The 15,679-nt window shown below is 37.2% G+C and overlaps 1 protein-coding gene across 1 annotated transcript; it reads left to right on the top strand.

The window, feature by feature from the left end:
* The first annotated feature begins 386 nt into the window (after positions 1 to 386).
* Positions 387 to 12,329, top strand: LOC149074479 (uncharacterized). Its single transcript, XM_089247355.1, has 2 exons — positions 387 to 1,610; positions 12,177 to 12,329. The coding sequence occupies exons 1-2, from the start codon at positions 387 to 389 to the stop codon at positions 12,327 to 12,329; spliced, it is 1,377 nt and encodes a 458-aa protein (XP_089103481.1).
* The last annotated feature ends 3,350 nt before the right edge of the window (positions 12,330 to 15,679 follow it).

Genomic DNA, 15,679 nt, shown 5'->3' with positions numbered 1-15,679 from the left:
TGCAGACGACTTAGTCGTGCTCATTCAAGGGCATGATTTATCCACAATGAGGATTCTTGCTCAACAAATTTTAAACTCTGTCAGCAGATGGGGTGACAAACACCAACTAACATTTTCCACGGAAAAAAAACAGAATTGTGATTTTCACATGGAACAGAAAATGGGAAATTGGAAACTTAACCCTCAAGGAACAAGAATTAACCATATGTGACAGAGTGAAATACCTTGGATGTCATTTGGATTCTAAGCTCTCCTGGAAATCCCATATTCATGAACGAGCTAAACGGGCCACTAATATACTTATGCTGTGCAAAAGAATTATTGGTAAAACCTGGGGTTTAAACCCTAAAACCACTCAGTGGATTTATGCTGCTATTGCACGCCCAATGCTGAGCTATGGTTGTGTGGTATGGCATCAGGCGTTATCAAAGACCTCTTATGAAACTGTCCTGCAAAAAGTGCAAAGACTAGCTTGCATTCTTATTACGGGAGCCTTACCCAGCTCTCCTTCCATCGCCCTTGAAACTACTCTTAAGATACCACCTCTGAGATGGTACCTACAAGGAGAAGCGTTTAAAACTATGTATAGGATGGAAAGAAATGGTACATGGTGCAATCGACCATATATGGGATACAAACCTTCTTTCAAGAATCATCTTGACAGCTGTCTACTGGGAAAAGTGGAGATCCCCTCTCTACTAATGCCAAAAGACTCCTGTTCCAAAACAAAAAATTTTACTAAATGCTTCACTATCCACATACTCAGGAGAAATGAAGTTGCTCACATAATTGATAGCATCTCAACAGGAGTTATTGAGTGTTACACCGATGGCTCTAGGATTACTGATACTGGGGCTGGAACAATTTTCCGCATCTTTGGAGTGGATCACGACTACCATAAGATACATTTGTATCTAGGCAAAACGTCCACAGTCTTTGAAGCTGAAGTATTAGCAATAGCCATACTGGTTGAAAGTCTGATTACCAAAGGGTATCATGGCAAACAAATTGTTATCTTCTCTGACAGCCAAACAGCACTATTGGCTCTTGACAACTTCAAGTTTCAACTGTGTGTAAAATACTGCACTGACATGCTGAATAACTTGGCCGCATTGAGCAACAACATCAACCTTTACTGGGTTCCTGGTCACGTAAATTTCCAGGGAAATGAACTCGCAGACCAGATAGCCAAAGAGGCAGCGAACATGAAGCTATCTGGACCCGAACCTTTCTACCCTGTTTTGATGTCAACCATCAAAGGAGATGTTAAACAATGGATAGAAGACAAACACATGTGGCAATGGAACTCAAGGCAGGACTGCAGACAGGCCAAGCTGGCCTTGGGAACCCATCCGAATATTGCCAAAAAACTTATCACATTGAACAGGAAACAAATTCGACAGGTTATACAGATCATCACTGGTCATGCTAACCTACACAACTGTGGCTATACAGATTCACCTATTTGTCCTGCGTGTGGAGAAGAAGACGAAACTCCACTCCACTATGTGGGACGATGTCCCGCCTTCTTTATCCTGAGAAGGAACTACTTCAGTGATCATCAGGTGACACTAAGTGAAGTTGTCAATGCTCCCAGCATTTACAACCTGGTAAATTTTCTCAATTACACTAAACACCTAAATTCATGGTGAGTTTCAATTCTGCTCTAACTTGAACTCTCATGTGTTACTATTTAATAACTTCATGTTGAGTTCTTGGCCATATCTCTCTGAGACCTTCTCTGCTCCTTTTCTAAAAAGGGCACAGCAGACAGGAGCAGCCTCAAATTTTCTGATATGGCCTTTACCGGTTGCAGTTTTCCATAATCTCCCACATACAGAGATTCAATATAATGTGGTAAAAACATGGCAACCCAGCGCTATTATGTAGGCTTTGGCAACTAATTGTCAGAAAGTTGCCAGGGGAAGTGACCAATATTGATGCTGTACCCAAGTAACATACCTTCGTCTGAAATAAATTTCTTGTGTCACCTTGGCATTTCAATAATAAACAAAAAAAGGCCAGTGATTTCGGCTGGGGAAAATTTCAATATCCTATTGCATTTAGAGCACTTATTCGCAGTCATAAATAGGAACTTTCCTTAAGCGTGGTGGTCAGTGTTAAACAATTGTTACTTTTGTAGCAGTGGATTTAAGATGGTAGACAAAGAACGTGTGCAATTACATAATTGCATGTGTACATAGGTGCCCGAAAGTGGCTGACCTCAGTGCCAGGAGAGCTGGCACCTCCAATAATTAAGTATACGTTTGAGTCTTGTATATATGAGACGACGGTCAACTTCCAGCCCCCTAATGGTTTCTTCGGGTCTGCACATCTGCATGTGTATACATTGGCGTACGTAAGGAGAACCCCCAAGTCGAGATTATAGAATTATTTTGCATACACCTGTGGCTGTGTGTCAATTTTGGCATGAAAAAAGTCGCCACATTAGTGCTGACCCATGCTTATGGAAAATTAACTTCATAAATTTCTCTTCTAGAATAGTCATTCAGTAACTTTTTTGTTTAATCAAAGGTGATGTATGGGTCCTACCTCAGCCTGAGAAGATAATCATATATAATTTTTTTACACTGTAAATGAACCATAAATGGCTACAGGATGTGGGGTGATGTTTCTGGGAGGGTAATTTATTTATGTAGGTTCATTGTATTCCCATATTTGAAGTGGACCAATTTTTTTTCCCACATTATTCCGCTCCTGAGAAGAGCAATCACTCCACCTTCTGGATCAAGCGTACTGATTTTGTTTGAATTGAAAATGTGAAAACTAATTCTAAAGGTGAGGTATGTTAACCCCTGTGTCATTCTCACAGAATTTGACAGAAAATTTCTCAGTGGCGCCAGGCCCGTAGCCAGAAATTTTGTTCGGAGGGAGACCAAAGTGGCAGAACAATAGATTTGGCCATCTTTTTCCCTTTTTGGTCATTTTTCGGGGGGCCAAACCCCTAAGTCCTCACTACAGCCTTGAGTGGCGCTTCTTTACCAGCACAGAAGTAAAATATAGTCTGTAGCAAAGTTCAGAATTCAGAAAATAATTAAGTTCAACTATGTCAGGAAATAGGTGAATTCAACAGGATTTTGACAATAGGTTTTGCTTATTTCAGCATTAACTTGATACTTACGTTTGGCGCATCAAGCCTTTTTTTTTTTTGCATGTTAACTGGTGGAGATTTTGCCCCACCAGATGACTGATCGTTTTTTTCCCAAGAAGGAAAAGGAAAGTTCAACTGAAAAGTTTTCCAGGGACCAACTTCTGTGGAATAGGTCTTTTGCTCTCATAAAAAGTCAGACCAAGAACAGATGGAGGATGGCTAAGGTGAAGGATATGACCATTGATTGAATATTTTTATGCTCATTAAAGTGAAAACGACCCTTGGAGTAGAAAGGATCTAAAGTTACCGGTTGTCAGATGCCGGAGTTAAGACATTCTATTTTAGAGCAATATAGATAGATAAAAATCGGTGTAGTAGCAAAAGACCATTCAAATTCAGACATTTGGTAGTCTCCAGATCCAAACGGGAATGAAGAAAAAAAAATACAGAGGAGAGAGAACCCTGTTCATTACGACTTTCGAGAGACCGAATCATGATAGTCTATAGTTTTTTATTTAGCCCTGATTCTCCCATAATTTTTATTTAACTTTTGGATTATGCTTGAAAGTTTTCTGAATATGAAGAAAACAAAGAAAGGTCATGAGATTATAATTTTTTGATAAATTTATTCCCGTGATGACTTTGCTTCTTTACTTTAATCTCTTTTCAGGATTATTATGATTATTTTACAAATGACAAAAGAAGAAAATTAAAATTTGTAAGATTTTCTGCAAACAATACTGTTTATATGTACAGATTTGCATATTTTTTTCTGACCCATCTCCAAAAGTAGCACACCATATTTCTTCAAGTTTTCTTTCATAGATCCAGATTTTTTTGTTGAAATTTACATTTTTATGTTCAGGGGGGGGGGGGTTTCAGAAATTAAGAAAAGCTGATTCCACGCAGACAGCAAGATACCACAACCAAAGGAAATTCTACTGGAAATAAAAGAACAAACTCATATATTGTACTTGTTTCTCACCAGCAGACCAGTTGCAAATGCTTCAGGAATAACACTGGGAAACGAAACAATAACACAATGGAAAAAAACTTGGAAGGAAAATGTATGCGAAGTAGTATGGTCTGTACATCTAGTATAGTTGCCTTTCGACAAATGTAAATTATTTTGTTATGGCTTGCCACATGTCCGGAGTTCACAAAAACTTGCAATAAACAAACCATTTTAGAGCCACTTTAAAGGGGTCATCAGCATAGGTGGAGATAGGCTTGAAAGTCTGGAGGGGCATGATGTCAGTTCTCTTGCAAAACCCTTTTTGCGAAAGAGCTTTTTTGGGGTTCCGCAGAGTCAAAAGTGACGTAACCCCGATAGCTTCAAAATTTTTCTTGTCACTGTTGTACCTGAAGCAATTTTTTAAAAGACTTCCTGGGAATTCTGTAAAAATCTCCTACTCGAAATCGGAGATGATCAAACAGTGAATATAAGAATTATTTGCTTCTCTCTTAATTGTGCTGTAATGACTCAGAGTTAAATAAAACATCTGTCGGAACATATTATACAAACCTTATAAATAACGTAATTACTCTCTCACATAGTTGTTGATAAATTTGATAAGTTATTCAAAACTTTTCTGGTTAGCATAATGGGTTTGAGTTAATTATTTCACACTATTATGTAAAAAAAAGCAATTTCAAAGAATTCCATTGAAATGCAGTTTAGTAAAAACTAAAATCAATTTCAATTTGGTGATAATCAAAATTCATTGTCCATTCGGTCTCTTTCTAAGAATATTTTGGTCACTAGTTTTGAGGCCATGATCCGTGCCGAGTCCTGTAGAATGTCATCTTGCTTCCTTTTGCACTTGCAATAATTTTCTACCTCCTATGTTTTTTATTGTTTTAATCAATGCCAGCACCACGCAACTGTTGATTGTTTTCTTTCATGCAAATTAAATGAACTCAACAGTAACCGGGTTGTGGTCGATCTGATATGCAAATCATGCCGCGATCGCACATGGTTGTAGTGTGTGTACATATATAAGCTGTTAGGATCCTATATTGTTCTTGTTTAGTGTTTGCATTGTTTCATCAGTATATGTTAGACGTAATATGAATTTTAATTTCTCAATGATTTCTAGTGGAGATCGATATGTTTTCGTTAAATAAATCCGTTAATTTGCCGATCATTTTTGTATTTCCGTCTGTACTCGCACATAACTGCACTTTGCCAACAGCAACCCTCTTCGATCATGCCGCACACGCTCTTGTTTTGGCCTATTTAGTCCATTTTTTGAGTACCTTCATTTATCTATTTTTGCAAATGTTATACACTCCTGTTCTGCATGTGCTATATAATTTCACCTTACATCTTTTTGTACATGCAATAATTTTCTACCTCGCACGTTTTTTAAATTGTTTTGAGTCAATGCCAATACAATGTGTCTTCATCCCCATTATGCATAATTTTTGATTGCAGCTCGCTCTGTAAATTTATTTCTTGCTACGCTTTTTTTTTAAAGTTTGTACATTGCCCCCCCCCCCCTCTCTGCTTTGCATATGTTATGCATTAACACAGTTGTAATTAATGAGTTTAATAATTAATTTTATAAAAATTTTAAATTTTTGCCTGCTATGCAGGGCTCCCACTCGTCTTACTTTTCCTACTTTTTGGTAAAATGTCCTACTTTCTCGGTTTTGTCCTACTTTCTAGTTTTTGTCTTACTTTTCCTACTTTTTACCAAATCCTATCGACAAAATCTGTGTAATAGATTTTAATTGAGCAGGAAATTATTGATATATTGCCAAATATTATAAAAATGTTGGAGAATGCAATTAATGATTCTGCCAAAGCAGAAATTGTATCATTTTTAAGGTAATTTGAAGGGGGGGGGTGGACTATTTGATTAATTTTTCATTTGCTTAGTTTGAGGGTTCAACAAGTATAGTAGTCATTAAAAACTTCTGTCTGGATGGAAAAATAATTTTGTATTTATTACTTCATGGTCTTGGACACAGTAACTAACATTCATCATTCAAAATTACGGTGCAAATAGGTGAAACAACAGTTTGAATTTCAAAGCAGTTGGATACATAGGCCTATTCTAGGTTTGGTAATTCTGATGCTACCCAATAGCATTCAATTGTATTCTGTATTTTTAAGGCATGAAGAGGCATAAACAATATTAACAATGCTCAGCAAAGAGCTGGAAATGGAAGTGCTTCATTTGTGAAAAACGATTACACTGGCATTGAACAGTAAAATGTGAACAAAACAGTGAAATTTAAAAAATGATGAACAACACAGTAAAACTATCTGGTTCACCTTGCCTTATTTACGACGAATCTTGTAATTTACACATTTTGCATTGTGCTTTTGAAAGTAATGGCGTCATTCTTAAAAAATGTACGTCTTCGAAATTTGCTGTGCCTTGTCGAAGAGAGTTCACAAGCTCTTCACTTTGGAAGACTCGAAAAAAAGAGAGTGATATATATGAGGAGATACAGCAAAGAATTATCTGTGGTTGCTAGTGCGCTGTTTTAGCCAAAAATTGGTTTTGCAACCAAGTCATTTGTCATTTTGTTTTGGCTTGACTGAAATAGTGCTAGGGAAAAAAAAGTTAATTCAAAATTAATTTTTTTTTTTAATTATTAAAAAAATTTTTTTTTGCAAAAATATTTTTTTTAGGGATTTTTTTCCATTATGGTATGATTGTGTTGTCTAAGGGGGGTTACCCTCCCCCATCCTACTTTTTAGTCCTTCGTTTTCCTACTTTTTCTCATTTTTTGAGTGGGAGCCCTGCTGCTATGTCATTTGTACAAACAGTGGAGCTTATTCCACTTCGAGTGGCCTTTTTTTGTAGTGCCCCACCATTTTAAATTTCTTATAAAATGGCCTGTGACACATTCATTCAAGAGCTGCTCTTATTGTTTTTTTTTACTGATAGAATGGAGTAAAGTCAAACTTATGGGTGTAATAAAAAATTGAGTGTTGCCGTCAATCACAGTTGGATATTCAAGGCTACTCTGTCATGAGTGTGTGTACCAACACCACTGAAGCAGCTTGGTTAGCAATCAAACGCTTCCTTCATACCAATACAAATCATGTGTAGAGGGGGGAGTTTGACTTCTACTTAGTAGAATACGTGTGAAGAAAAACTCATGGTCACTTGACAAATAATGAAATATTTATGGCTTTCTTAGCTGCAGTGAGATTTCAGTTTATCCTCCCTCGAAGTAAAACAAGTGAAAATGTAAAAGAAAAAAAATCAGTAACGTGAGTAAAAAAAAATTTTCTTCCACTTTCTTGTTTGCACGGTTGCAACTTGGCGTGACATTGGTGCCAATAAAGAGAGTAAAATCCTTTTTCACCACCAACACTGAAAAATATATGTTTGAGTATAAAATGCTTCGTCAATTGAAAGATAATTTTTTTTGAAAATCAATATCTCTACATAAACAGCCAGTTCTCACTAAATTTTGTATTAACCAAGTGGAGAGTAAATCTTTCTCTACATACTACATACACCTAGTGCCCAAAAAAATTAGGAACACTCTGCTACTCGCCACTAATATCATGTGGGACCCCCTATGGTTTTGATGACAGCAGATATTCTAGGCATGGACTCTAAAAGTTGCTGAAACAGTTTAGGAGAAATATTAGCCCGTGATAAAAAAAAAATGATAGCTCTCAATTCCCTCAGATTAGAGAAGGCTGTGTTTCTGAGCTTTTAACAGACCTTTCAACCTCGTCCACAAATGCTCAATTGGATTGAGATCAGGTGACTGAGGTGGGCCATTGAAGCAATTGAAACTGAGAATTCCATCCCATGGGAGGGTGCATTGGCCTGCCAGAAATAGTCATCATCAGGAAACATTATGGCCATAAGCAGGTGCATGTGGTCAGCAACGATGTCGAGGCAGACACTGACATTGACGGATGTTTCCAATGGAAATAAGGGACCAGGAGTATAAGAGAAATGCTCCCCAGATCATGATTCTGCCACCACCCGCTTAAACAGTTGTCATGTGGCATGCCGGATCCATGGCTTCGTGCTGCTTGCACCACACATGGATCCTGCCATCAATGTCATGGAGAAGAAATCTTGACTCGTCAAACCAGACAACCTCCTTCCATTCTATTCATCATGTGTCCAATTTCGGCGTTCTCTAGCCCACAAAAGCAGTTTTCTTTGGTTTTGCGGTACTGGCTATTAAAACCAATTTGTTTTAAGATTCACCTTGTAAAGCTTATGGATATGCTTTGCGATGATCCCAAGTTGTATTGCACTGTAATTTGTTGCAATGAGAGTTACTCTGGCACCTCCATCATTCACAAGACACAAAATACTGTTATATGAGAAAAGCCAAGGAGGTTAGCTATCAGCTTCTGAGATACTGGAACGACCGCTTCTGACATCTACAATCATGCCACGTCCAAAGTCACTCAAATCTCTTATTTTTCCCATAAACAAGAAAATTGCAACGTTAACTGGTGCTTTTAGCCAGGAGAAAGCTTTTAATCGGCAAATTTGGTTTATTACGTCAGTGTGTGAGCTGCACGAACAAGCCAAAGTTTGAGTGGGGGATGTTCTCAATTTTTTGGTCACTGAGTGTATGTCGCCATCTAGTGGCTTTGATGTCATTAGTGAGACGTTAGCTGATTACTGTCACCATCCATCACATGGTACTATTCAGTATATATAAGCTCCATCTCTTTCTATAGATTAGTTGGTGGAGCATACATCATTTTGGCATTCATCTATTTAAAAATAGCAGTGCATTGCAATGTTTAAAAAATATTTTTTGAAAGTAAAAATGTTTTGCTATTACATATGAGCATATATTTATACGCGTGATTGCCATGACTGACCTTTATATTACTTTAAGCTTTTTTTATCCTTAAAAGTCTCTTATTCTAACATTGACAAGCCCAGATATTTTTTAAAGTTGATTTCTGAATGGAACACTTTTCCCTATACCCCTTAGTTTGCATCTGCTGAAAATCTGAAGAAAGCACTTCATTAAAAGTACCAACGTCTTGAAGGGGTTTAGTGATTTCTGCTCTGCCATTTAAAGGGATAAATGCCAAGGTTTTTCTGGCATGATGGTTTACCTAGGCCTGTAGCCAAAAATTTTGTTCGGGGGACCAAAGTGATAGTACAGATTTAGCCATCTTTTTTCCTTTTTTCTGTCATTTTCTCACATTTCTGGGGGGGGGGGGGGGAGAATCCCAGAGTCCCCTCAACTCTAAGAAAAAATTCATAGACTTGAATGTTTTCGGGTCAACTCTCAGCACTAAACTAAATGGTCTGGATATCTTTATCTTAATTATCTTTTCTATATTCATATATGGGCAGCATCCTCCTGAAGATGATCATTTTCAGGAGGATAAAGGAAAATGTCTGTCCTCTGTAGTTCAATGGTTAGAACACTCGCCTGGACAGTGAAAGATTGGTGGTTTGATTCCCCACAGAGGAATGTGAATTTTTCTTCCAAACTACATCTCCGCTTGGTTATCTGGGCTTTCATACTTCATATGAACAATGGAGAGTGACATAGTTTCTCTCTGTAAGGGGAATAATTGTTCACACAAACACACCCACTGCTGCATAATTATGTCTGGTCCTCGATTTGTATGAAGAACCACATAAAAAAATTGTTTGTGGTAAAATAAATGAATTTGGATAATGAAAATTCTGAGAAATCAGGATGGTGTCTGAATTTTTTTTAAAGTTTGGGTTTTTTGGGGCGCTTCAGAAGTCCTGGGGGGGGGGGCTGGTGCACCCACCATTAAATCTGCCTCTGGTCACATCAATTTCTTGCTCAGGGCCAACTAAAGCAGCATCCAGGGTGGAGGCAAAAAAGCACATCTTAATTCATCTTTCCAGTGTACCCTAAAAAATATTTCACAGAAGTTGTCAATTATGGAATCGTTCTGAAGCATGAATTTTAATTGCAATGTTCAGAGCCTGGTTCATTCAATGTTTCAAAACTGACTACGAAATCCTCAATGACTTTTTGAGAGATATAAAACAAGGTACATCACACACTTGCCCAATTTTGCCTTAAAAAAGTATAATCACTGCTTTTATCGGAGGACGAGCATCCATTCATCAAATCTACATTGTTTTCAATAGCAAAATTTACCATATCTAATCCTCTATCGTTAATAGTCTGATCTTTAGAGCTATATCTAAACTCACTCATAGGGGGTTCATTGTTGAGACCCAGATTACCAGTAGGCCAACGCGAGCATTTACATCTGCCATCGAAATGTAATATTCATATTCTAAACAGATGTAAAGTCAAAAGAAATGATCTGAACTGCATGTCAAACTCACACTCTGAGGAAAAATAGGAAATGACCATTAGAGATTTATTCATCAAACAAGAGCTTAATTTAATAAAGAGAGAGAAACTATCTTGATACAGTAATTTAAAATCAGAAAAATATTTTTTATCAGAACCAAATACAATACCACCACTAACTCTACCACATCCAAGATTTGACCATCCAAGATTACCACATTCCACTTTAATATAATCCAAGATCCTGATGGGCCTTGGATTATATTAAAATCAGTAAAGTATTGGGAAAATTTAAATCTTTACTACACCAGGTTTCCACCAAGGCAAATATGTGTAATGTATATATGAAATTAAAAATAGGAATTAAAAACTTATTACATATTCCAGCAATGTTAAAAAATATAAATTTTATCGCCTGACAAGGGGCTTCAGCATTTATGGAATATCAATTGAAAGTATAAGCGTTATGGTCACCAAATATATCAAAATTCAAAATTATTAGAACGTTCACTGATATGTCGTATGTGTGGCAATATCCATTTTTGGGCATTTCGTTCAATGAAATTTGAAATTATGACATCAATATGTGGATCGATATTACATACATTATTGGTATTTAATGGTAAATTAACACGCGAGTTTATAAAGCAAAAAGTCTTTCACCAGTTTGAGTGTAGCATAGATCTCTCTTGCTGGCCAGTCACTTTTCAGATAGCGGATTTGAAACCTCAAAATCTTCATTAGTACTCGGATCAGCAGTGAACATTAAATCATTTATATAAAGATAGTTGTGGATAAGTCTTCCACATGTTTGCCCTCATTTATACTTTGTCTTTAGCAGGTATAGAAGAAACCTGTTGTTTCTGTTGGATGGTGAAAAATCCTCCTTGATGATACAGTAAAACCTCTTCTGCAGACACTGATGGGGCAAAAAAAAAAAATTGGCCATAAAAGAAGGGTGACAGTTAATCTGAGGGTGTTACGATCGGTAGAGGCATGGCGCGCGATACATAGGAATAATCCTCGGGCGATCGGTTCGAGTCCGATCTACGCCACAATCTCACACATTTTACTCCCATGTGGTTAGTTAATCTGGGGTTTGGAATGCATACTTTTATTATACAAGGGAAAATTGTTATTTGGCTGTAAAACAGGGGTGACTGCATCTGAGAGGGATGTCCGTTAAGAAGGGTTTTACTGTAATACTGTTCAGATTGGCAGCACACATTTTTTTGGACTTAATATTGTCTCTTTGAAATCCAATAAAACAAATTTCACAATGAAAGTCATAGTTGAGTTGTATTTGGGGAGTTGTGTGATCTGTGTGTTTTTGAGCAGATACGCTACATTGATTACAACACTTTCCGAATCATTGATTTTCAAAAGAAGGTTTTGAAAATTTCATGAGCATATGCTCCCCAGTCTCTGTCGATGAAGTAGGCATATTTAAAAGCACAAGATTATGTACATATTACAATGTATAATATTTTATCATGTATATGTATTGTTTTTAATTGGGTTGCTGTATTTTTGAAATATGACATCTATATTTGTTATGGGCATTTTGCCTGTTGTGGCGTTGTATTATTTCATCTGCTATAATCTTCAATTTAGATGAGTTTTTTTACGATTGAGCTGTATAATTTCTGACCTCATTTCAGCATTTTTCGTGCACACGTCATCCCTCTCTTGACTTGCCACATCAAGATTACTTTTTATTTTTGATAACTCATTATCAATAGAATCGGGGCGGTCTGAAAATCTAGATAGTATTAATGAATTTTTTTATCACAAGTGCTCTCAGATCTTCAAGCAATTTGCAATCATTGAAGCCAATATATTCAAAGTTATATCTCTGCAGAAACCATCAGTGGGTGAATCGTGTTATGGGTGCTTAGATAATCCATTCCCCAGTAGACCAGCTGGATCAGGAGATCTGTTGAGTTGATTAAGTGGGCGGTAGACCTCATCAATTCTTGGGTCATAATTTCTTATTTTTTGCCATAAAATCACCAGCAGAAATAAATTCAAAACATGAATGCAATAAAAATTAACCGGTTCGCTTGCAAGGTTTTGGTGAGAACAATTCGGATGATCTCTATTTGATGGACGAAAAATATAGTAACCTCGTCCTAACCTAACCACACATTAGAGAAAAGTAAAGAAGTTGAAGGGGGAAAAAAATGAAAGGAAAACAGTAATACATAAGTGCAAATAAGAAAGTGTAGTTATATGAAGTTGGTTTCTCTTTTCACCCTCACCCAACCAGTTGTCTTTTGCTCTTATACGTATATAGTAGGATACATATATGTGGGGGAAAAAGTCACTAATAATAGTATAAAAATAAAAGGAAGGGGTAAAAAGAACAACTTCGTAGGGTTACAACAAAACCTAACGGTGATAAGAGAGGAAAGAAACCAGCTTGTTTGACTTCATTCCAAAGGCGTTTGGATGCAGTATTACGTCCTTGATCGTAAAGTGGTTAATTGAAACAAAAAATTTCAATATGGCAATTAGAGCTGATCAAAAATATTTGATCATGCACAAAGTTGGCGTTGCTACCATATTCCCTTCTGCACATTTCTTGCCAAAGGTTATTTATAGGTAACATTAGTCATTTTTCTGACAGTTGGCAAGAATTACTGATGCTCTGTATTCATGATCCCAATTACTTGTATTTTCAGAATTGCCAACATTTGAATGGAGGCTATCAGTAGCAATGTATGCTGACCGGTTGGTGGGGGGAAGGTGTCAGCCAACGTCACCCCCCCCCCCCAATAACTTTTTTTTTTTGGGAATTATATTTTTATCAATTTCATTTCAAATGCTGAAAATATTGTTAAATCATTCCAAAATAAGTATTTCCCATTTTATGTTGCTTTTCATTATTTAAATTCAATGGAATGACATATTGAAAAGCAACATTACTTATATTGCTTTTTCATTATGACACTTTCGGTACTATAAGGGGGAAGTTATGTTGACAAATATAAAATTTTATTCGTTAACTTAATTAGCAATAAGTTTAGTAATACAATCTGGTTTTAATTTTTCTTAGTTAAGTTTTCTTAGAAATAAAGTTCATTTATCTGCTAAATCCAATTCATGAAATCTCGGAAAACAAAGTAGGAATACGTAGAACTTGAAGATTCACTTTTGTAACTTACCTGAAAAAATAGTTGATCATGATCCAGTTGATTTACAGTTATTGAATCCATATGAAATAAATTGAAATAAGATATATGTATACATTTTGAGTTGAATGGAAAAATCCAAGTTTATCAAGCACTTTTATAAGTCTGCAATTCAAATTTACTGTAAAGTTTTTTGATTAACACACTTTTAATGGACAATGGACCATTTTTGTGTCAGGAGAGGTTGTAGAAGTACCTGTACTGCCTTTGCCTCCTCAACACTATTGATGATGATGCCCTATTTTTAGCATGGTGTGTCCTCAGTTAAATTCCCCCCCTCCCCTGCTGGTGCACTACTAGTTGCTCTTGAGGGATTTTCCGAGCTCCCTTTCAGTATAAAGGGAATGATGATGCAGGAAAGAAATGACCTACAGAACATCAAGGCATCAGTAAATTAGAGGGACTTTCATCCCTCGTCCGCTGGGATCTTGTACAGTAGCACCTTGTTGCTGTGTGGGTGGAGGGTAAAAAAAGTGAGACTAACATATCCCCCCCCCCCCAATGCAACCCGTTCCCTCAGCACATCAAACACTCCTAATCTTGAACAGTGGCTGCAGCTGCATCTTCGTGCATGGGTGGAAAAAAAAAACCCATTGTATGTATTTATTACCCCTCCCCATGAAGAACCATCACCATCGGAGTACTTTCACGTAGACCATTATGTGGGCAAATTGTTCTGTGAAAACACCCTTCCCATAGAAGAGTTAAATGTTTCAAGTAGCTGTTTTTGGCAATAAATTAAGACACTTACACCCATTCCATTAGAAGACCACTTCAGGAGCAACCAGGGGCTTTTGTACTGTACACCAGTGGTTCTCAACCGGGGGCCATGGATGAAAATCTTGCAAAAGGGGAGCCACGGCTACTGATACGGGGGCCACGAAGAAATTTGTGACAAACTTTTTTTAGTCACTCTAACTAAAAAAATTTAATTTCAAACAAAATGCATAGAATATCTTTTTCACAATTTTTCCCCTATTCAAGTAACATTAACATGAGGAAGGAAATAAAAAAAGTGGTTCATGTAATCTCGGTGGTTTTACGACTTAGGGGTGACAGTAGGCCCTGACACAAACTATAGAAGAGGTTTAAGCAAAATGGAATAACTGTAAAGACAAAATTGTGTGTGTTCAGACTTTTCATTCAAAGAGGGCTACCATAAAGAAAACAAAGATTTGTTGACCATTCATTGACATTCTTTTGAGTGCTGGTAGTAAATGTAATCCAAGAAGTAGATGGGTGAAAAATGAAAGCTTGTAAAAAACCCATCGTTTTCATGCAATTACAGACGGATAGCCATTTAGTTTAGCGCAAAGCTATCTTCAGCCAGCACTGAGTGGTCTGGTGGGGAATATATTTATAAAAATCGAATAGAGAATGATTGCTCTGGGGTATTTTTTATGAATTTTGAAAGAGGGTACCAATACATTGCCTCTGCTGAAAAGAAGTAAAGTCGAATTCAATTATAATGAACTCCAAGAGACCAAATCATACATGAGGAAAAATACCCGCGAAATTTAAAATTTTTTAAAACTACATTGCTGTGATAATGTATTGAGACAGGGGCATCTTAAGCGAGGGTGCAAGGGGTGCGACGCGCCCAGGTGGCAGGTTGTAAGGGGAGGCAGCTTAGACTTTACTTGAGACAAAATTTAACACAGTAAAAATTCACGACATCATGCTTTTGAGTCATACTATACCTTCGACAACGGAAACGTTGAGAAAATAGACAAAGCCTCTGATCGTAATACCGGAAACAAGAACGTAAGCTATCTCGGCGGCTCGAGACAAAATCTGTACCCTTGTGGGACTTATTTTTTGCGCCTCCTACCTATTGCTCTCTTCATAGCCCTACCTCCTGCGTCAGGGAATCTTTCGTGGTTTTCCACGGGGCCCCTTCTACAATTAATTTATAGTGTGGAAAAAAAAGCAAAATCATAAGGATTTAGTCCCGTGCCTCAAGCTGGAGCCCTGTCAGCCCTACCCTTAGAAGGTCATGCCCCTCCCTCACAATTTATCCAAACAACTCCTAACAAAACATTTTTTTCAGCCCTTCATTTCGGATTCTGCACCCCCCCACCCCCACCCCAGAGCCGACAGTTCG

This window comes from Pholcus phalangioides, unplaced genomic scaffold (genome assembly GCF_987345545.1).
Source record: "Pholcus phalangioides strain wild (caught in Gottingen) unplaced genomic scaffold, Ppha-v1.0 ptg000017l_1, whole genome shotgun sequence".
NCBI lineage: Eukaryota > Metazoa > Arthropoda > Arachnida > Araneae > Pholcidae > Pholcus > Pholcus phalangioides.
The sequence above is the reverse complement of the archived record's forward strand: the minus strand, read 5'-3'. Positions and strand labels throughout refer to the sequence as shown.

Bases quoted from the DNA above. Each gene is read 5' to 3' on its own strand.
- LOC149074479 (XM_089247355.1), top strand. From the start codon at position 387: ATGCTGAGCTATGGTTGTGTGGTATGGCATCAGGCGTTATCAAAGACC. The intron at 1,611-12,176 runs GTAAATTTTCTC...TTTTATCACAAG, and splicing joins CTCCCAGCATTTACAACCTG to TGCTCTCAGATCTTCAAGCA.